Source organism: Panthera uncia (genome assembly GCF_023721935.1).
Source record: "Panthera uncia isolate 11264 chromosome C1 unlocalized genomic scaffold, Puncia_PCG_1.0 HiC_scaffold_4, whole genome shotgun sequence".
Lineage (NCBI taxonomy): Eukaryota > Metazoa > Chordata > Mammalia > Carnivora > Felidae > Panthera > Panthera uncia.
The window spans coordinates 23,462,161-23,485,838 of record NW_026057585.1 but is presented as its reverse complement, the minus strand read 5'-3'; the positions used below and the strand labels follow the sequence as shown (position 1 = coordinate 23,485,838).

At 34.6% G+C, this 23,678-nt stretch overlaps 1 protein-coding gene across 2 annotated transcripts in view; it reads right to left on the bottom strand.

The window, feature by feature from the left end:
- DPYD (dihydropyrimidine dehydrogenase) overlaps window positions 1–23,678 on the bottom strand; it is an 848,382-nt gene that overhangs the window by 143,995 nt on the left and 680,709 nt on the right. For both annotated transcript variants that reach the window (XM_049618415.1, XM_049618416.1), the window contains one exon: window positions 12,220–12,362. In XM_049618415.1, the coding sequence (XP_049474372.1) occupies window positions 12,220–12,362 (143 nt within the window). The remainder of the gene's footprint in view (window positions 1–12,219; window positions 12,363–23,678) is intronic.

Sequence of the window (23,678 nt, the reverse complement as noted above, 5' to 3'; positions counted from 1 at the left end):
TCTGGAGATGTTCCATGTGGCCAATTGACTGTCTGTATCGCTTGCAGCTTGTGAAGCAGTGGACTACTCAGTAATGCATTACCTTGTATTCAGATCCCAAATTTCTCTTTCTTCTATTCCCTTTTTCTCTAGCTACTCTAGATTTTACTTTCCAAACCTTAGCACTCGGCCTTTTCTTCAGGTGCTGTTTCCAATCAGCCTAAGCTAAGATACATGTTAGTGAAAAGTTAGAATAGAGGGGTGTAAATTTTGTTTTAAAATTCTTTATCAATGCATAAAAATAGTAGCAGGGGGTGATGATGATAATGGTGACATAATTAATATCCAAATCTGTGGGCACTGTGTTGTAGGTACTGTTTGAAATGCTTTCCACGTGATAATATTTAATCCTCATAACCATCCTATGAAGTAGGTATTATTATCATCAACCCGACTTCTCAGATAACAAACTTGAAGTATAAAATGTTCACAGATCCAATAAAGCCAAAGTCATATAGCTAGTGAGCAGCAGAGCTAGGATTTCACTCCAAGCTATTTGATGCATTTTCATTTGTGCTGAAGCATGCATCAGTAAGATGTAGTCTTATTGGGCTTCCTGTGCCTGGCTGGCAATTCTGAGGTTGATATTACTGTCTGTGTCGCAAACTCCAGACAAGGCCGTGTGGGTCCTTGCCATACTGTTTATGTATAGGGAATGGAGGTCTCTTTCTTTCTTGATTGCTTTCAAGAACGTGCCATTGTCCCAGATGCCCTACCTACAAGGCTACTCAGCTTGCATCAAACAGAAGCACTGCAAAACACCTACTTGGTTGAACCAAAGTCTCTCGTATCTTCCCTTATCATAGAGGTTTATCAAAGGTCTACTTTATGTTATACTTAATTCAGGGCATTTGTAGTTTCACCTTGAATCATACTTACCACCATCATCCCAGTGTATGTTACATCCACCCTGTATGCAAACAGACATGCCCATGCTCAGGCTCATTACACTCCATCATGTGACTGTTTGGGGCTAAACTACAATGGTTCCCACTTTGTGTGATGTAAGATACTTATGACTGAAAGTGACCTATACTTTCCTTTTGCCTTTCTGTTGCTCTATTTAAAATAATGACTACAGAATCTCTTTCAACAAAAGGTCATTTGTGTCAATGGACAGAACACAGAGGATCACATCACCTGTGGTAATTGCAAATTAATGCTCTCTTGGCAATGCATTAACTACACACTATTGATCTACAATTGAATCATAGAAGCTACTGCGAAGTGATTTTACTTTCCTATTTTTTGTGCTTTTATTGCTTTTTCCATAATGCATTTTTCTTTCAACTGGAATTTTCCCTAATTGTCTCCATTTTTAATTTCCTACAGTGACATGACTTCTAACTTGTAATTAGAATCTGTAAAAATTCATGTCTCTGTCTCAAAAGCCTTTTAGAAATCTACTGAACTATAACTTTGATGCCATAAAATACATACATGATACATAGATACATTGCTAGAGAGCCAAATTCTTGAATGATTTTTTTGTTCACTTAGGTAAAACAGAAAAATATTTGGTTCTCTACCTGAAATTACAATTTGTTGAGTAGTCTGCAGTAAAACATTCAAAAGTTTCCCTTAAACGCATTTTCTTTGGGAACATTAATGATGAAATTTTCTTTTCTAGAACAAACTTTTAACATAGAAGTAAACAGTTCATTTTAGAGATGAATTTTTTTAAGTATAATGTGAGAGGAAGATACAATAATCCAGTCAATATTATATATATCTGCATAAGATGTTACTGACAAAGCCCACAGTTCCTCATGTTTGTGCCAAACTCTTAACCAATAATTATTCTATCTGGGGGAACCAATTATAAGCTTGTATTTCAATGGTGAACTTGATAATGCTCCTACGCTAGACAGGTCATCTGGCCTAAGCCTGGTTTCTGAAATGTGAGTTAGGAGTCACTGAACTAAAGAAATACCCTGACAGCAATTCCCTTTAGAAGTTCTCATAAACCTTAAACTTATCATTGATTTTCTAAACTTCTAAATGGGAGACATAGATGTGATTTCCACTAAAGGTCTTCCTAAAATGTTTTTAGGCCTGTAAGAATTTTAATATTTTACTACATTTTTTCATAATCATTATTTGCATCAATACTCACAATTAATACTGCAAAAATAAATGTGCACTCAAATTGTTTGCCTGTTCTTTATTTCTCAGTAAATCGTTATCATCTGTTCCAAAAAAGCCCTTAATAAATGTCAATTGCACTACTGGAATTACATAATCCAGTTATTCTTTTTTCTAGGAGTTTTAAATTAGAGACAGATACAATCAAAGTTGATATTCATTAATCTTAGGGCTGGACCGGGGTGCTGAAGTCTCCCTGATGTGCCAGGCTTTGCTGGGTGGCAAGAAGAGTAGCTGAACCAGGGTGGCTGGAGCAAGAAAGAGCCACTCCAGGGACTGGGACTCTGATTTGTGATATTCCCTTCAACATATTAAATATCACTTCTTCCTTACAATGACCCAATGAGATAGGTCCTATAAACTTCCATTTTATAGGTGAATACACCAAAGTGTACAGAAGTTAAATAAGCTCAAATTTATTCAGCCATTAAATGGTGAAACTCGTGGTTGAGCAAAGGCGGTAGAACCTCAGAGCTCCTTCTCTCAACTACCATACTATACATGGCAATACAACCACCTCTGGATATCTAACAATGGCACACAATACTATTAAGGATCTTCAAGGACAGAATGAAATGAATTTTTCAAAAACATGCTAGCAACCAATAATAGGGTTTATTAAATAAATGCATTAAGAACATGATGTTGAAAACATCAGTTTGCAAGATAAAAACCAAACCCGTGTATTAGGCAATGATATGGAAGCATAAGGCAGAACTACTGAGCTTCAATTTTACCTTGGGAAGAAGAGATACCACTAGCCTTTCTAAAGCAGGTCTCAGAGCTCAGTTCCAGTTTTGATTCAGAGCCCTATGTGTTCTGTGGTGCAGCTACTGTCTGCAAGGGTCTTCTTTCCTTCTCCTCTTTTCTACTCTCTCTCAGCCTTAGACACTTCCTATATCAAGATCAGAAAGCAAGCAAATGAATCTTAACATTGTCTAATCTTTGAAGATGATTAGAAATCAGACCAAAATCTGCTCCATTAAATATGGGCTAGGAAGAAAATCACGAGTATCTGAACAGAAAAAAAAAAAGAAAAGAAAAACACACTTCAGTAAATTCAGAATGCACCACCATTAAAATGATGACTGGATCTTTTGAGAAGAAAGTAACTCCAGGGAGTCTAGTTTGCTGTGAATATATTGTGGGGGTGATGGCCAAAAGTGAGGCTTTACTACAAGACTTACATGAGGCTTGTACACATGTGTGTAGGTGTCAGGAGGATAAAGTTTCTAAGGTTTGGTTTGTTATAATTGCAAAAAGAAACCGCTGCCCCTAAACATAAAAATGTATTAAAAAAAAATCAAAGGATCTGGTCTTAAAATAGTATGTAAAAATATCGAAACCTGTTTTTTTATCCATCAGAAGAAGGATAGTAAGCATAAGAAGACAGAAGCCATTTAAAAAGAAGATAGGCCATAACCCAGGAACATCATTATTATCATAAGCTAATAATTCAGTGTCATTTCAAAACTGTAACTAAGAAAAGTGATAAAGAATTGGGACAGCACATGCAAAGCAAAATAGTGGGGTACAAAACTGAATGTCATTATTAGAAACTCTTAGGGAGGTAGGCATTTATGAGGAATCAACTGTGAAATGTCCTTTTGGTCTATGTTTTCATTCTTTTCTTGTGAGAAAAAAAAAAAAACTTAGAATGGCACAAACAATCTATTCTAATCTGAACCCTTGGGGGAAAAATTCAAATATATTATGTACATGATAGTACTAAATGGTTCTGGAAAGAGACTTATGTTAGTCTGACTTTTGGGTTAATATTTAATAATATCTTTTTTGTGTAGAAAGTTGATGTCGACATTCTACTGTTAACAAAACATCCACTTAGAGATATGTTTCTGCTAGAAGTGATGTCCTTATGTTGATAAAGTCACATTTGGGGGACCATTGTCCTTGGGAATAATCAAAAAATTATCTGCAAGGCAACTAACCAAGGATGAAGGAGGCTGTCAGTATCCTTAGAAGAGGAGGGAATTGAAATCTTAGAGGATAAAAACATTAATTAAAAAGGGAACAAAATGCCATGAAAGTACAAAGTAGACAGGGCCAACTGGGCATTTATTTGTTCTTGAATCTGAGAAGAGAGAAGGGGTGTGGTGTCAGCCTGTGAAAACATAAAGACGGTCACTCTTCAATACTTTTCCATTAAACATAAATAACATCAAAATCCACCCTCAAAGTATGAAGAGTAGTTATTGATAGTATTCAAAATACATTACCTCCCAAAGTGACTATTTCTAACAGTCATTTGGATGGACAAATTATGGGATGGTTATTAAAAAATCAGTTATGCCCAATCACAACTCATTTCAAATGATACTGATAAATTCAAAAGCTTGAGAGAAAAGCAACAAAGAAAACACAATATTTGGAAAACAATATGTGACATGAAAATATCTAAGCAACTGGGTTTTTTTTTTAAATTGAATAATAAGAGGATAAATAGTAATTTAAAACTTTGGTCAGGAATATGAAGATTTTTTGACAAAGCAGTTTAACTAGTAGTTAACCATATCTCTGCATACAATGCGAAAAGAAGCAGACAAAATAAAGGATTTGGTAAGAGTCAGGGAAAAAAAAAACTTTGGCCAAAGTTTATGCAAGATCAGATATTTCAAATGGCTGTATCTACAAACATCTTTGCTAACTCATGGTTATTTTTTCACATAAAACAGTCACTATGTGATACTTATGGTAAAACTGTCTTTCAAAAAGATTAGACTTAATTTCAATTAATTTCCTTTGAATTTAGATGTTAATCTTCCTACTAAGTGGAGAGTGTGTAATCATTTGAAGGCCTAACAGGTTTCCATTTAATTTCCTCTATTATAAACAACACTGTTGCACTGGAATCACGATGCTTTTCAAAAATTAAAACCTCTTCTGTTAAAAGTAACCATCCATTAAACTAATTTAAAATAATGTAATAATTGACACGGTAATTGTAATTTCATTGAATGGATACTAAGAGCATATTTTTTTCTCATATATTATCCTAAGAATATAGGATTTCTATTTTTTTCAATACCCACTTGCAAATTGTTCTTAAAATTGTAAATGAAGCACTCATTAAAGCTAGGAAACAAGAAACTGCATAGTGGAAAGAAAAATATGTCTATTTTAACTAGCTATGTGAAACAGTTCAGATGCCATTTAAAATAACTGAATGGTATTGACTATTCTTCATTCCTATATCATAGGCTTACTTTAAAGTGAATGAAGATGGGAAAAAACCTAAGAAACCATTGAATAACTACTTCCCACCTACCCAATAAAAATTGAGAATATAGTGTGCAAAATTGTTATCCTCTCAAGACCCCCATCAATAGAGCTGAAGCACTGACATCTTCCTGCGTGCTATGACCAAGAGAAAATGTCAGTAAAGCATCTGCACTCAGGTGGAAACAGTGTCATCGTCTGCTTCAATTACTTCTTTTTCACTGGTTTTAATAAAATAATACATCTCCTGATCACATTAAAATATTCCATTTAGCTTGAACTAGCTCCATTAGGACAGCTTTGATTATTGTTAAAAATTGATTTGGTTATCTAAGTTTAGTGAGTGTCCATCACATGACCATGATTCTTCACAGCAAATACCCACTATGCTCCCTCGTTCTGTTGTATTTCAGGATTTTCTATTAACTTCAGTGACAAACCCTAACAAAAGAAATGGGATTAAAAAAAAAATCCACCCATACAATCTCAATGAAGGCACAGGTCATAATTGTACATGAATGAACTGATGGCTTCCTATAATTTCCGATGTTCTGAGTCAAAGTCCTTAATAGATTAAATTGTAATGGGCAATATCATTAAATTAAATTATAGAAACCCAGAGTCATTCAGGGAAAAAAAGGTAGTATAGTACTTATATTCTCTATCTACATACAATAGAGAAGAGTGAACATTTTGTAATGAAACTTATCACTAAAAGCAACTGACTTAGTCTGGATTTTAGCTGCAACAGAAATCTCTAAATAGTTTTTTATTATAAGAAACTGTAAACTAGTACTAAATCAGAGGAAAGGTATATAGGACTCAGCAGGAAGGCTAGGTCTGGGAGTAAAAAACTAAAAGTAAAAGCATAACAACAACAACAAAACCCCAGTTTTAATTTATTGAAGTCCTCTCTTCAAACTATGTTAAAGGGGAATTATTCAAGTTATTTATTTACTATCCTCTTCATGAATAACTAATTGGCAGACAGAAGCAAACTTCTATTCTTCAGAGTAACCCCACAGAAGATTTTAAGACCTCAAGAGTTTATGAAGAGTTTGAGAATATAATTTAACAAGGAAGTACTTACAAATTTTAGTATCTGAAATTGACCAATAATTTTCACCTGTCCTTTTTAGAGCCCTAATTTGCATATTCTAATTAATGAAAACCTATCAAGTAAGAAGAAAAATCCATATTTCGAACACACTGGAGTTTATACAAATAAATTAGAAATCCATTTAGCTGACAAAGTTATAAGAGCAGATACCCAAGAACACAAACACATAATTGGTTTTGAACCTTATTTCTTGGCCACAGTCTTGTGTTTGGGTTCTTTTGTAATAGTCATTTTCACTCCAAAGATGTACTAGGGAAATGATCTGGAACCCAAATTACTCTCTAGCTAATTCCTTAGTTTTTATATTCAACATTCACTGAAGCATTCTGAAGGTAGAATTATTGGATGCTTCACCACTGAGAAGTTAACATCCTTGTCAAAGCAAGTTGCAGAATAAGATAATAGAAATAAACAGTGCCACTGAGAAATGATACATTCCTAGAAATGGTAAGAAGACTTCAAAAATTACCCATTAAAATGCAACCTGAAACTCTAAAAGGCATTTCTGTTTATGAACTGCAAAGTGATCTACAATATTTTGTAATTTTTATATTTCAGTTAACCCTCAAATAAAAATTTAAGCAAGTGATGCTCCAACATTAAGTATTTCCCTTGATAACATTTCCCTGAAATTTACCTTTTCAGTGAGGCCTCTTTTTTTTCATAGCACTTGTGACCTTACATACAAGATAATATACTCATCTTTCATATTTATTACATGTTATGTGTCTCCCCTCACTAAACTGTAAGCCCTGGAGGTAATGAACTGTTGCCTGTTATATTCACAGAATAATTTCAAATCCCTATAACAGTGCTAGGTATGTAGTAGGTTCTTAATAAATATTTATTGAATGAACAAATGTATGAATGATTCTCTGTGATGCATAATGATTAATAAGGGACGCATGTTTTATCACACTTATCCAACTTATGAAACAATTTTGGCTTTCCAGTTTGAAATGTCAGTACTTTTTCTAAAGTCACATAGAAGGGCACAGCTGTTGAATTCATTTAAATCTGAATTTGAAATTACTAAATCCTTATTCCAGTAGTGAACTCACCTACCATATACCTACATAGTCTATGTATATGTATCAAGATCAGAATCAAAATATTTATTTGTGTCACTATTTGTACCTATTCCTTCTCTTTCTATACCCCAGTGTATCAGCACCACCACCCTGATACTTAAATGCATTTCATTTGATGACATCATGTAAAAAATGCATTTTGTCAGTATGTACTTCACTTCTGAGTAGAAAAAACTGGAAAGGTAGATTTGACAGTATGCTATCTAAAGATATATAAGGGGATGAGCTCTTCAAGAGAACTGTTATAGAATCAGACAAAGGGACAGAGTTAGGTAAAAAGAGCCAGTGAACAAATGGCATCAGAGAAATACAGGGTGTTGATGGAGAGTTTAGGGCCTTGAGGTACATGAAAAAGACATGAACTAACTGCTGGAGAGAATTTGATGTTTTGGTTTTTTTTTAAAGGCAAAAATGGATGCTGACTAGCACCCACAGCCCAGCTGACATTAAACACTATGAATTTGAAGTAAATCTAGTTGGCAGAGTTACTTGAACTTTTCTAATAATATTCAGCAGCCCAGAAGTATAGAAAATTAAAGGTTAGATTAACCCAGGATTAGGGAGCTGAACAGGGTGAAATTCAGTTACAATGAAAGAGACACAGAAATATTGCACATTCTCCACCCCCTTCAAATGTCAAGTCAAAATTCTAAATGCAAGGGTTTTCCCTCTCACAACTGTATTAAGTATATCTAATAACAGTATTAAGTATCTCTTAATACTGATTTTAGTTCGTACTTTAGCTAAAATTGGTTTAAAAATGTGTTCTAGCTAACTAAAACTAAAGCTAATGGTAGAATTGGTGCATAATCTATAATCTTCTACCAGTTAAAGCCTATGTGTAGAACTTTGCATTTTTAACAAAGTCATTTGGGAACGATCAGTTTACATAGCTGGAAAGTCTCCCTGCAGATCCCAGACAGAGCTGAAAGGGAAGTCCTTTGGCAACCACTTTGTACACCGTGTTAACACCTCATCACCTCTTCACAAGCTGGTTAAAAAAAATCACAACTCCAACACATTTATTTAACAAATTCACTCAACAAATACTGAGTATGTTTCTGCTGTATACCAAGCAGTCAACACATTGGGTGACCAATGTTTTAGGACGAGGCCTGGTGTAAGAAGATTAATTGAGCAAAGTGAATTTCCTCTTTTGAAATCTGAGCCAAGAGGTATTAAGCTAGTGAGGCATTTCATGTAGAAGTTGGAGCTGAAAAACTACCATGTAGAGTGGGCCCAAGTGTCATGTGGCAGGTAGAAGTCCAGGGGAGGCAGAAACAAGGAGTAAGCTCTGGAGACAGAGTGAGAACTATAGATTCCTCTGAGGGAGAAATCACATGGACCATAGAAGAGAGATGGAGAAGATCTCTCCTGAGAACTGACCCATTGCTTCTTACAGTTCTAGTCCTAGGCTCCACTGATGCATAGACTATAATAGGCTCCATTTTCTTAAGGTACTTTGAGTGATTCTCTGCTTCTTGATTCAAGAGGAGCCTAAGCAGAAACCACAATTTGAATGATTATTTCACCATACGGTTTTGTGAGGACATATAGTATTCTACACATGCTGACATACTATGGTCCACACACTAAGTACACCTCTACCTGGCACATTTGTTGATTAATTTTTCTATGTTTTCACATTTCTTCTCTTCTTAGCATCCGTACTCTAAGGAATAAGCTGTAGCCTGAATATGTGAGCCTTGAGTAGGTGGGGAAGACCTGCCTATTACTGATACTCGCATCTTAGAGGTTCTAGGAGGGGTTCGGCAATGTGAGCAGTAGGAAGAGCATTGGCTTTACAGTTGTAAAACCTGATGTCTGTCCCTAGCACTAGTCATGTGACTTTGGCTACATTACTTTCATCCTTCAAGCTTCAATTGGTGTCAAAGTACAGGCACACGTCAAAGATATTGTGTGTTCAGTTCCAGCTCATCACAATAAAGCAAATAATGCACTAAAGTAAGTGAAATGAAATTGTTTTGGTTTCTCAGTGCATATAAAACTTGTGTTTATACAACACTATAGTCTATTAAGTGTGCAATAGCATTATGTCTAAAAATGTACATCCTTTGATTAAAAAATACTTTATTTCTAAAAATGCCAACCATCATCTAAGCTTTTAGTGAGTCATAATCACTGATCATATATCATCAAAACAGATACAGTAACAATTTTAAAAGCATGAAATATTGTGAGAATTGCCAACATGTGGTACAAAGACACAAAGTGAGCAAATGCTGTTTGAAAAAAATGATGCCAGTGGACTTGTCAGATGCAGGATTGCCACAAATCTTCAATTTGTAAAAAAATGTAGTATTTAAAGTGCAATAAAATGAAGCACAATAAAACAATTTCACTCTTGGGTAGGTGTGGAAATACTGTATGTAGCAGCAGCTAGAACCAGCACATGGAAGAATGTCAACAATCTTCACCCTCATGTGTGACTTGCCTAAGACTACATGTTTGGAAATAAGCAAGCATCTTTTCTGGGACCCTCTCATAACCCACTTGCATCCTCCAGTCCGTACATTTCTCCATGTTCATGAAAGTAAATTCAGGTGATATTCAATCCTAGACATACATTATTCTCATATTTTTCCTGAAGATGGTGTTCCTTCTTCCTATATCTTTCCTTCCTTCCTTTCTTCCTCCCTTCCTTCCTTCCTTCTTACCCTTCCCCCTTCCTTCCTTCCTGATGTCCCAAGATACTTTCTTTAATATTTCCTTTCTTTTTAAGGAATTTCCTTTAGCCATTCTTTTAGTTATGGTCTCCTGTCAAAAAATTCTCTTAGTTTTTCCTCAGCCAAGAATGTGTTGATTTATCCTTTGTTCCTGAAGGATATAGGATTTTAGGTTGGTAGTTCTTTTCCTTCAACAACTGAAAAATATTGTTCCACCTCCTGGAGTTCATGCTTTATGATGAGAAGTCTATTTTGATTAATTTTTTTTCTCCCTCTAGGTGAAATTTTTTTTTTATTGTTTCCAAGGTCCTTTTTTTCCAAGGTCTAGTTTTCAGAAGTTTGACTATAATGGGTTTTCGTATGGATTTCTTTAGATCTATCATATTTGAGGTTCATTCACCTTCATGAATCTACAGGATTTTGCCCTTTTAAAAAATTGGGAAGTTTTCAAACATTATTTCTTTGTCATCTCGTCCTTCTGTGATCTCTTCTCTGAATGTTAGATCTTTTGTTATAGTCTCACAGTTCCGCGAAGTGCTGTTCATTTGTTTTTTTCAGTCTTTTTTCTCTGTGTTTTCCAGAGAGGTTAATTTCTATTGCTCTGTCTTCCATGTCACTGGTTCTTTCTTCTGTTGTCTCCATTCTGCCGTTGAGCCCATTAACTGTTTTAAATTCTAGTTACTACAATTTTCAGTCTTGAAATTTGGTTCTTCTTTATATCTTCTATTAGCATTCTGATATATATTATTTCTACCTTAGATTGTATTTTGTAAGAGGATGTTAACTCTGATTGTCAAATTAGCAACATGAGATATTTGTTCTCCACTTTCTTACCAGAGAATATAAGTGAAGCTAAACTCTATGCTTTCTGATTTCATTCAATGCTAGGTAGTAAGAATCCATATTAATGGAGTATGATCTGAGAGGTCACAGTCTAGTAATCATATGAAAAATTTTATCCCTGGGTCAAGTTAGACCATCTAAACCTGCATATCTGGCCTCAGGGCCAGATATTATGCTATAATGCACTGAGGCACTGTATTGAGTCTTTGCTCAGCAACATTATAACAAGCAAGTGTATAAGTAATAAGTAATAGATTATATGTAGGAGTGCTATTAAGAGTATAATGTACTACATCTCAAAGTATTGCATTATGACAATAATAGAATAATTTCTCACAGCTCTATATCACAAGAAGCTGATCAATTTATATTTATATTTGGAAAGTTTTGTGAAACTAATAATTTCCTTGCTTTAGCTGCCAGGAAATTCAGAGTTAAATTTGGTAGATTTTGTGTATTGGTCTTACCCTTGACTTCATTTCTTTTTCTTTATTTTTTTCCCCAACATTTTATTTATTTTTGAGAGAGAGAGAGAGAGAGAGAGAGCAAGCAGGGGAGGAGCAGAGAGAGAGGGAGGCACAGAATGAAGGAGGCTCCAGGCTCTGAGCTGTCAGTACGAAGCCTGATGCAGGGTTTGAACCCATGAACTGTGAGATCATGACCTGAGCCAAAGTTGGACTCCTAACCGACTGAGCCACCCAGGTGCCCCTCATTTTATTTTTCAATCAAAATTTTACTTTTACACAGATTTCTTCAAATATTTGTTTTTTCCCCAGTTCTACAGTGTGCATTTTGGTACCTGGTTTCATTTATTTTGGCAACAGAGAGAAAAAAAAAATATTTTTCAAAGATAGAGTGTTCATAAGTCCTTAATAGGTCAGGAAATAAATCTCAGGTTTGTTCTCTACTCACAACAGTAACTTAATGAGTGATGCCATTTTAATCACACACTGTCTCTTTCTCAGGAGACCTTATACACATATATTTGTTATCACATAATTTACAGTGGATGTGTTCGATGGAGCTCTTTGAAGGGGCAGACAAACACAAGTACTACCTGGAGGACTGAGGCTCCACTGTGGAGAAACTGAAGACCACTTTCAGCCGAGTCAATTCCACCAGTGGCCAAAATGGGAAATCCAGGCAAAGCACGAGCAATGGAGGTCACAGCTCTCAAAGCAATAGGTCTGATGGCTGTGCCTACAGAAAATGAGAATGAATAATCAATGGTTAGCATATTGACTAGTTGAAAATACTGCCTTATAATTATTATTATGTAATGGTAGTATTGTCCTAAACAAAAGTCAAATTTCTTTATCTGTATTTAAGATATATATATATGTAATACATATACATTGCCATGTTTTATAGTATGCTAATTTGATGGATGTGTATTTACTTTAAAATTTTTGATGCTATTATTGCAAGCAAACGTGTTATGCAAGTGGATATAGCAACTGTAGAACTCCTGCATAAATTACATGCATAATACAATTTGATATACAGTAATGTGTAAAAGATTATATGGAATGTTCAAGCATCTGTTTTAAAAAGAACAAGGAACAGCAGATTTTGAAAAAGAAAAACAATCGCATACAGTGCATAAATAGACATACAGCTCTGTTATGTATAAAGCAGCTGGTGTGAATAGAGATACTGTGAAAACAAGCAAGGTGCTGATGAACTTACAGATTCCATATTGCTTTTTACATGTATTACTCATAATTTGATGAAATTTAGTGAGCCTAATATAATTTTTCAGACATTAGAAAGTTTCAACCAAGGTATGGACAATTGCTAGAATTTAGTAATTAAAGAGTATGTGCTTAATTTTTTATACTTAGCCAGACATTACCAATATATTATTCCCTGATCATAATGAAAGCCTCATGGATGGACAGAACACTTGGGGGACATTTTTAAAATGGTTAACTGCACTAAAGCTGCTTTCAACTCTCAAGGGTTAACACACTCTGAAGTAAATTAATGCTTTCATCATATTGGGATGTAATTTGATATTTCTGGTGTGGACTCATAAGTCAGTGTTCTATAAAGGTATTTTCTGAACTAAAAATAGCTCTATCCGTGCAAGAATTTGACATTACCTCAAACCAGGGTTCCATACACACACAAAAAAACCCCACAAACAAGCAACTGGTAAAATCACCTCATGTGGTGGGTACTTTATCATCACCTCCACCACCACAAGCATCTCCACTGGCATTTTCAATATGTATTTATGGGAGCATTCTCTTTGAGGAAGCGCAAAGAATTTTCCTTAAAATTAGTGCATTTTTTTTATCTTGTTCATAGGCATGTCAGATGATATTGAATTTATCTGTAACTGATGCTTTTGCATTAACACCAAAAATGTGTATGGAAATGTCTGTTCCTATTGCTCCCACACCTTAAAAAGCTTCCACTAGATATTGATGTCTCTCAGTCAAGAGTGTTCCATGTTGACACTTCAGAGTTCCATAACGGACACTGAAATTATAAGGCAGGAAAAATGAGGGCAAATTAGAAACTGAACACCAAGATCCTATTTCTACCTCAAAATGTTTATCAGTGATTTCTCAGTCTGTCTGGTTTAACCATAGAGGAGGTAACATAGTAGACAGGAGAATGCATAGCAAGAATACATACCCACACTGACACTCGCATACGTATTTATATATACAAATCTTTAGCTGTACTAAAAAAGATATCGAAGTAAGAATAAAACTTAAATGAAAGCATTATAAAGGAAATCTGTAACTTAAATAAATATTTTAGGTAGAGATATATCTATGTGCTCCTTATACCTGATATGTTCAGGACATATTAAGCTGATGGCTTTTACACACATGTTACTTTGAAATGATAAACACTGGGATTCTTTTTTTTTTTTTTTTCTCATTTAGTTGACCCTAGAGAGTAAAGGAAATTTGAGCTAAGCAGATAAATAATTTATTTGTAACTGCACTGTTAGAAGACTATCATTAACACGAAGGGATAAAATTTCAAAGTGGTACACAGGGATTTGGCCAAATACTCCAATTGATATTAATGGACATCAAATGGCAAAATCCCAGAACACAGCTTTGAAAATTTAACCAGTTACGTTTAAAGGGCAACATTATTACACAGGTGTTAAAAAACACCAGCAAATCCTCAGTGGCATTTGAAGATGTTCAATTAGGTCAATAAGACATTTTCTATTTCATGTTTTTCTTTCTTTTCTAAAACTTTCTAATCTACCTAATGAACACGAAAACCTTTCAAACCAGTAAAGGTATATTCTTAAAAATTAAGAGTAATTATGTTCTCTGAGGAAATGTGATCCAAAAATGAAGAAATGGATCCCTCTGTTACTGGCTAATAGTAAATTCAGTTTTTATTTCCATTATAAATTCCATTTGATTAGTTTTCTTTGTAACTCAACTGATTTAATATGAAATATAATCTACCTGTTCTCAGAGAGCATTTTTATGGGGAATAGGTTTTAAAAATGACTTTTATCTACCATGAAAGGTTTCTGGGAGGAAATCTTTTGAAAGTATATAAAAGGATCTTTCTAAATTGTTATATAGAAATTTATTTTTAGTTTTAAAATGATAGGTATAAAGAAATAAGGTTCAAGATAAAAATATAAGTTTCAGTGTAAGGGAAAAATACATATAAATATTATACAGAATGGTACATATGTCAATTAAAACACATAAATATTTCCAGGGTCATAGGTATTCAGATAAGGATTTTTACAACTTTGCCATTGCTACAGTAATTAATGATTTTAGACCAAAGACCAGGGAGGAAGAAGCCAGTTTGAGAGGCTTAAGGAATTGAATGTGGAGTCCATCCTTAAGAAAATGAAAAGGTTTAAATCAAGAAATTGAAATCCTTTAAGCTTAAATGAACTCATAGGCAACATGCAATTTAAATTAAGACCTCATCCACATGGAGTTGCCAGATGAACCTCATGCCTAATGGGAAATATCAAGCCATCCTGTTCCAACTGCGTGGAATGCTCCAATCAAGGTCAAGACATTCTGAATTTCCAAATTTTGAAACAAGCTGTAGGTTTAAACAAACAAACAAACAAAGAAAACAACAAATGAACTGGAGTCCCAACACTGCTGCCAAGAGCTCTGATTCGTTCTAAAGCTGCCCTCTGGAAAAGCTGGTGGACTAGACATGAACTGTAACTTTTGACATCTAATCAGTCTAGGCCTTCCTTATAGTCACATCTTAGAATGCAAATCAATGTGCTGAGGTCATGGGTCTTCTTTGGGACACTTCAAAGAATATTTTTGGATTGATTCATGTTCTAGAAAAACATTTTAATAAGCCAGAGATTTTTTTAAATGTTTATTTATTTTTCAGGGAGTGCAAGTGGGGAGGGGCAGAGAGAGGGAGTGGGGTTTGAAGTGGGCTCTGCACCGACAGGCTGACAGCAGCGAGCCTGATGTAGGGCTGGAACTCACAAACCGTGATCATGAGCCAAGTGGGAGGCTAAACCGATTGAGCCATCCAGGTGCCCCACCAGAGATTTTTTAACTAAAAGTTAATCAATCTGATTAATTAAAAGTTAATCTGGGTGCTTGGGTGGTTCAGTCGGTTAAGCGCCGGACTTCGGCTCAGGTCATGATCTCACGGTCTATGAGTCCGAGCCCCGCGTCGGGCTCTGTGCTGACAGCTCAGATCCTGGAGCCTGCTTCCGATTCTGTGTCTCCCTCTCTCTCTGACCCTTCCCCTGCTTGAGCTCTGTCTCTCTCTCTCTCAAAAATAAAACAAACATTAAAAAAAAAATTAAAAAAAAAATAAAAGTTAATCAATCAATCAATCATTAAGAAAATAATACTATCTCTAGTCAATATCATTTTAAGTGCAATTTAAAAAATACTAACGTTGGGGCCCGGGTGGCTCAGTCAGTTAAGTGTCCCACTGTTGATTTCAGCTCAGGTCATGATCTCACAGTTCCTGGGATCAAGCCCCGCATCAAGATCCATGCTGACAATGTAGAGTCTGCTTGGGATTCTCTCTCTCCCACTCTCTCTCTGCCCCTCACACTCTCTCTCTCTCTCAAAAATAAATAAACATTTAAAAAATGCTACCATTAACTATAGTATTATATACTGATATGTAAGTCTTAAGATATTATGACTTAATCAGTTTCCTTACTCAGACCTCATTTATCCATTCATCTGTCCATCTGTCTATCCAAAAAATGTTTATTAAGCACCTATGCAATTTTTAAGAATTGCACTAAATCTGAAAAGCTTTCAAGAACGATCCCAATTAATCAGTTTGTGTCCTAACCATACTGTCACCAAGGATAGGTACCCAAAACACTAGTCCCAGTGACTTTAGGAGGTAGTTTTAAGGCAAATAATATGAATCCAACTATTCATTCTGTACAAATGTTCCATTAGGAAAAATTCACATTCATTTAAACATCATACATTTTATAAATACTATTAATATGAATTTCAGAAAGAAGGTAATTTGAGGATGAACTAGTTACAGCATCAGACAGACAACAGGGCCACTTAGGTTCAAATTCTAGCTCCACTACTTGTAAGCTGTGTGACTTTGTGAAAATTTCTTAGTCTCATTGTACCCCTGTTTTTTCATTTATGAAATAATAAAATTACAAAATTAATAAAATTATTAATAAAATTTTATTAATAATAAAATTAGAGTTGTTTTGAGGATTAAATGATTTAAGCACAGAAGTAAAATTGCACAGGTATTTGCTATTCTAATCTGTGCTACCCACAAGAACAATTGATTTCGGGGGAGCATTTATTCAGTTTACTTTGACAGTGCCAGTTATGTTTTTGGTGCGTATTTAGTAATGTAATGAAACCAATTTTTCTTTTATTAGAGACAAAAGCATGATGCCTATTATGGTAGAATTTGACATCCCCTGAAACCTTAGGAGGACCACAATCCACCCCTTCGCCCCCTCTCCTAACGGCTCTCATCCAGCAGTGCCATAATATTGGTAAGATTACTATAACTGACTCCAAAGTCAAAAATCTCAAAGGCAGTCACCAATATATTTAAGTGTTTGTTTTTTGTTTTTTTTTTAGAATCCAAAGTGCATGCATTAAACTAATATACAAGGATTTTAATGACAACATCGGAACTCAAGTTTATTGGTGAAAGGGATGTAGAGATTTACTTTGCATGACTAAATCCTTGAAGAGAAAGGAATTTTTAATGGGCAAGATAGTGTGGAACATATGCTAATTTTGGATAACTGGAATTTTGAATAATTGAGTTTAATTCTGTTTGTTTTTTCCTTAATCATTTGACTCCTAGGACAGCTACTGTTGCACAATTAATTCTTAGAGCTAAGTCCACAATAAACTCCCTGATAATAGCCCTCGCTGGCAATAAAACAGAACGTGAGTTATAATACTCACTCGTGCTCACTGTGTATACAAAAAGAAAATGTAGTTTTAATTTGCTTACATTAATTAAAATACAATGAATTAAGTAGATAATAAATTCATTAGAAGTTGAACTTTGACTGTCTAATTGTTAATAATTTTAATATCATATAGAAGAAAGAAAATATTAGCAAATCAAGAATTTCAAGGATTTAGCAGTTGAAAGATTGATTTTTATAAAATACACATAAGTCAAGCACCAAAAAATTTATGCTTTACTAAAACAAGTTTAAAATGTTAATGACCCTAATATACTGATAAATATGTGAAGCACAGCTATTTAAAAATACATCTTTACACATGGATTAAAGTCCTCTGAGAAAATTAGCATAATTCAACCAGAAACTGAAGTACTAAAAGGATCCAGGGTTATATGTAGGTAGAGCTATGAAATTTAAAAAGGAGAAATGAGAGAAAGAATTGGTTTATGATGTTATTTTACTTTTATTGAAAAAATGAAAATTTTCTTATGAAAATGTTTTAATTTTAGTTGAATATTTCAAGAATCTTTTCCTAAGTCTTCATATCTTTATGACTATGCTTATTTGCTTCATAATATATTCAATATGTTCATAGTCAATTCATATTCAATAACTTGGTACCTAGCCATGTGCCGGGCATTTTATTTTAAAGCGAAAGAATTTAGACTATTCATCAAAGAGGGGGCTGTTTTTCTTTCTGAAAATATTAGCTGCTGGTAGTGGAAGGATTAAGAGTGACTGTTCATGAAGTGATTTCCATACGCCAGACCTAAGGCTGAGGCTTCATACAGATCGTGCAATGTAACCCTCACAGTGCTGTGAGGGTAGATGCTGTCATCTCTATTTCGTACATGAAGAAAGGGAAGCTCAAGCTGAATAAATAACCTGTTTGATGTCATGCAGTTTAAAAGGGATAGACTGGAATCAAACACCAAGTCTCTGTGACATGAAAGTCTGTACTTTTCAGCTGTTACTATGAAATGACAGTGCAGCCTTTATGAAGAGAATCATCTTTAGATTGTCTTTGCCTAAGAAAACCAGTATCAGTATGGCCTATGGACTCATGCTAAGAGCATAGGTTCTAAAGTCCAACCAACAAGGTATGTCTCAGCTCAGTTACTTAATATGAGTGTGACTTTGAGCAAGGTCCTTAACTCTCTCAAACAGTTTTCCCTATCTGTGAAATAGGGACATTAATGACAATATCAGAGCAATCTGGGAGGATTATTTAATCCATGATGTAATTCATGAAAAGCATTTGGCATAGTGCCTGGTTCTTAGTATCCATGGTCTAATATCACTGTCAAAGCCAGAGAAAACTAATCAGAAAAATAAACATTCAACCATAAGTCTGTGGGGATAAATACTTAATACTTCAGGGAGGTTAATTAACCCCTTAGATATCAAATTTGGAGATTGTTTGTAGTTCATATGTCATTTCATTTCTAAAAAAGATATACTTTGGTACATGATTTTAATGCATATATTTGTATAAATAAATATTTATAAGATTTACAATGCAATTGGAATATCTAAATGTATACGTCTTTTCATCTAGAAACTCCACTTTGAGGAATCCATTCCATTAGTACCTAGACACAAAGTTACATGTACAAAGATGTTCCTTGAAGTATTATTTTTTATAGCAAAATAGTGAAAACAACACAAATTACTACCAATAGTTATGCTATTAAATAAATTATAGTTCACCCATATACACTACCTTAGAACATTTTTAAAACTAATGGAAATATCTCTAGGATATAATGTTGAAGTAGCAGAACAATATGTATGATGTGGTTCCATTTTCAGTTAAAAACAAAAAGTATGATTACATTTAGTATCTGGGCATGTAAATGCATAGAATTTTGAGTTTTATACTTTTAATAGTTATTATCTCTGGGGATGATACTGAAGAGGAACTTTCAGGTTTGATATCTACACTTCCATATTGTTTTATTCCTTTAGATAAAAAGCGTTTATAATCTACTTCTGCAATAAAAAGTGACTATTTTTTACAATGCTCTGAAAACTTAAAATACAGAAATAGGCACCATCAGATTTTCTGTTGTGCAACTTTTACAGATGGGATATGTGATGATTCTATACTCATCTTCAGAAAAGCACATTTGGTCCCTCATCCAATATTTTAAGTACAATATTAACAAACTCAGAATATGTCTAGAACATAATGATCTCTCCCTGCCTGTGTGTAAACACACACACACACACACCACCATAGTGTGTGAAATGGCTGAAAGGAATCCAATAGTTGTCTTCAAATATTAAAGGGTAACCATAGAGAAAGGCTTCAATTATGTTTTCCTTAAAAGATAACTGGCACTAATAGTTAAGCATACACTATTGGTTTTGTTATTATTATTATTATTATTATTATTTTATCAATTTGTTGTAAATTCAGCAGCACAAGTAGCTACACTGGGACATTCCTATCCCTTGAACCTAGATGGATACAGAGCAGGTAGCATGCAATAGAAATGACCTTTCTACTATTGGAAATATTATAATAGATGGTATCTTCCAATCCAAAATTCAAGGACACCATGAACTTTGTCATGGTAATTTAAGAAGAAATTTTACATGTTCTGTGCTTTCCAACAGTTACCAGTGATTAAGTTAACTTAGAAAAGAAACAAATAGGAGTTAAAATAAAATTTTAACATTAAACGAACTCACACTCAATATAGACACTCCTCATTTGAGTGTTTCTAATTGCCAGGTATTTTCCTATGTGTTTTTGCATACATTGTCCCAATAGCATTACCACAGATATCTTTTTGTCCCTGTTTTTATAGATGTGTAAACAGGACTCAGTAGAGGTAAATACCTCACTCTCAATATCACTCAGTTAGAAAGCATGGGATCAGTATTTGAATCCAGGTCTACCTAACTGCCAATATCATGCTCTTAACCATAATGTTATACTTCCTTATTTTAAATGTTTGGATATAAATTAAGTTACAGAGAGAGGAGCCAATAATTTTGTAACTAATAAAGATACACTGTCCATGTATGAGAGAACCAAGAATATTAGCATTATATAAATGTTGGCTAGGAATTAGCTTAAAGGTTTGGAAGTAAGTAATTGTTAGAACTAGAGTGATCATGTAAGCTAGTTTGCCCAGAAGAGTCCCAGTTTATTATACCCATATTTATTTGTAATTGCATGATGTAATTACAAGTAGCATCCTCTTTCACTCTAAAAGTCTCCCAGTTTGGATGATTAAATTATAGCAATAATTATTTGCATGAATTATAGCACAAAGATAATTGTGAAAGCTAAGTAAAATTGATTTAGAATAAAACCATAATCTATGAAGAACTCAGAAACTAACTACACTGTCCAAGACTAAAAAAATGGCATGGAGAGATAAATGTCTTTAAATCTGTTACTAGAGGGAAAAATATGTGGCGTTTATATGGGATTTCTAAGCATAATTAGTCTATATGTTCTTTCTATTTTCAACCTGTAGGTGGCCACCACAAGCTACACTTATTAAACAACTCATTAGGAGCATTTTCAATACTGTCATCTTCAGATAATTAGCAATTTATTTAAATAACCAATTTCTGTAGAAATAATTGCCATGAAATGCCCTGAACCTACTTTTTTATAAACTATAATAAAAGTGTTAAGATAATCCCTGACATTTGCAAATGCCATTAGTTCACCTTTCCTTTTGATAGTCCTATGGCATTATGTTTAAACAATTACCCGATAACACAGCAGTTTAATGAAACAGTACAGTAAGCACATTCTTCAATATGGCCAGTGAGGACATTCAGATCTAGAAGGAAATCCAGTGTGCAGACACGTTTACACAGAGAAAAGGCACACAGCCAAGAGAAAAAACATTAATGAAATAAGTACATTATTGTTATTTCCAACTTGGTTTAGTTTTCACAGTAGATGCTCCAACATATGTACTCTCTTTGGAAATAAGAATGGAGAGTTCTGTAAATTGACTCATGTAATTGGCTTGTGAAAATTAAAAACATATGAATATATGAATATGTAAAATATACTCATCATATTATTTGTTCAGTAACCTCCGCACAAGAGAAAACAAGCAGGGAATTTTTCTTTCATTTTTAAATATTTAAGTATGTTTTTACTTACAGAATGGTGCAAATTTTCAAAGTAGACATATCAAGCAAAACTAGAAATGGTTTTTAGATCTCAGCTGGTATTTAACATTTAAAATGGACGAGTTTTTACTTTTGGGTTCTTCCTTGCTGTTCAGCTCTCTACTCCACTAAAAGGGCTCAGGCAATGTTTCTGAGTTGCCAGTAATAAAATTCTTAGAGGCTTTCATAATTTGTAAGCTGTTGCCTTTCATATGATAGAACAGAATTAGCATTCGAAGCTAATGGTGATATTATTTTATGGTTAAAATGAAATAATTTGAGATTCCACTGAGTACTAGTTGCTTTGCTAAATTATTCATACCTTGTGTAGATCCTCACAATAGATCGCATACGCATTATCCCCATTGTACAGATAAGGAAATTCAGGCTCAAAGAGGTTAAATGGTATGTGCACATAAGAAAGGCAGGGTGTGTGGTAAAATGATGTATTACAACAATAAACCAATTAGTATACAATATGACATTTTAATTTGAGGGTCTTCCTTTATTTCCAAATTACCATATGCCTCAGCCCTTCCCAAATAAGTACCTCTGGCAATGCTTTTAGCTTATAACTATAATGAGTTTACCTATAAATACAAATAAATGGGCTATTCTTAAGAACACACATATTTCCTTAGCCAAGAAATTCAGAACCATGACAGACTCAGTGGACGTGGTGTATAAACATTTCTCATGGAATTCTGCTTAAGGAATGTGTAGGGCAAATTGTTATCCTACCAGATAAAAATCTCCCCTGTCTATGTCTATTCAAATGGTTATTTGAGAAGGAGAAAAAGGAAGATTATAATGACAATAATGCTGATGACCAGAACTACATTTTACCCATGGAGAACCCAGAATAATTGAGAAGTGAGCATTTTTCTGAAGATAGCAGGAAAAAAAAAAAACTAACAAAAAGAGTACCTGAATCCACTAGGATCATGTTATTTCTTTTTTTGGAAAACCATGATTTCTTTTCTCTCTGAAATTCTGTACTCTTTTCACTCTGTGGGTGGTTCCATGGTCAGGGTGCCCGTGGAAGCACTTGTCGTACTCTAAAACCTTTGCTTTCATTCTCAGGAATACATTTTCTTTTCACTTTACAATGAATTACATGTGTAAATCTCTGTGCCCTGTGATCAGACTGCATTCCTCAGAGTCTGCTGAAACCCAGGCTGTACAGCAGGCAGTAAGGTTTTGTTCTCTTCAAAGACAGTACTGTGGACAAAGATATCTCCAGCTGGACCCTATCTGAACCCAGAGAACCAATGTTTTCTATAAATTGACTAGGCACTTTGGAAAGGAGGGGGTCTACTGATTAGTATTTGCCCTACAGATTTGTATTTGCCCCCTTAAATATTTGACAACAAAATTTCATGCTAAATTTCAATAGGGCAAAAAATGAGAAATCATTTTCAATCAAATTTATTTGCTGTACCCAGCATCATGTCAGTTGCTAAAAGGCAGCAATAGAGGTGCCTCCTCTTAGTGAGTTTAGAAGGAGAGAAAAGTATGGGCAATGCATCCACATCCTGCTTGTGGGGGGCAGAAGAATTAGAGGACAGTATGAGCAAAGAACACTGAAGAGGTCCAGGAAGGCTTGATGGCAGGTGCAGGACTTCAACTGGGCTCCTGAAAGATGGTCTGGGTTGAGAACTAGGATATTTTTAAAAAATTTTTTAATGTTTATTTTTAAGAGAGAGAAAAAGCTAGTCTGAGTAGGAGAGGGGCAGAGAGAGAGGGAGACACAGAATCTGAAGCAGGCTCTGCACTGACAGAGGAGCCTAATGTGGGGCTTGAACTCAGGAACTGTGAGATCATAACCTGAGCTGCAGTCGGACATTTAACCGACTGAGCCATTCAGGCACCTCGAGGACTAGGATATTTCAAAGCTGGCAAGTGTTGGGGAGAAGGTTAGCAAAACTATAGACGTAGTCATGAAC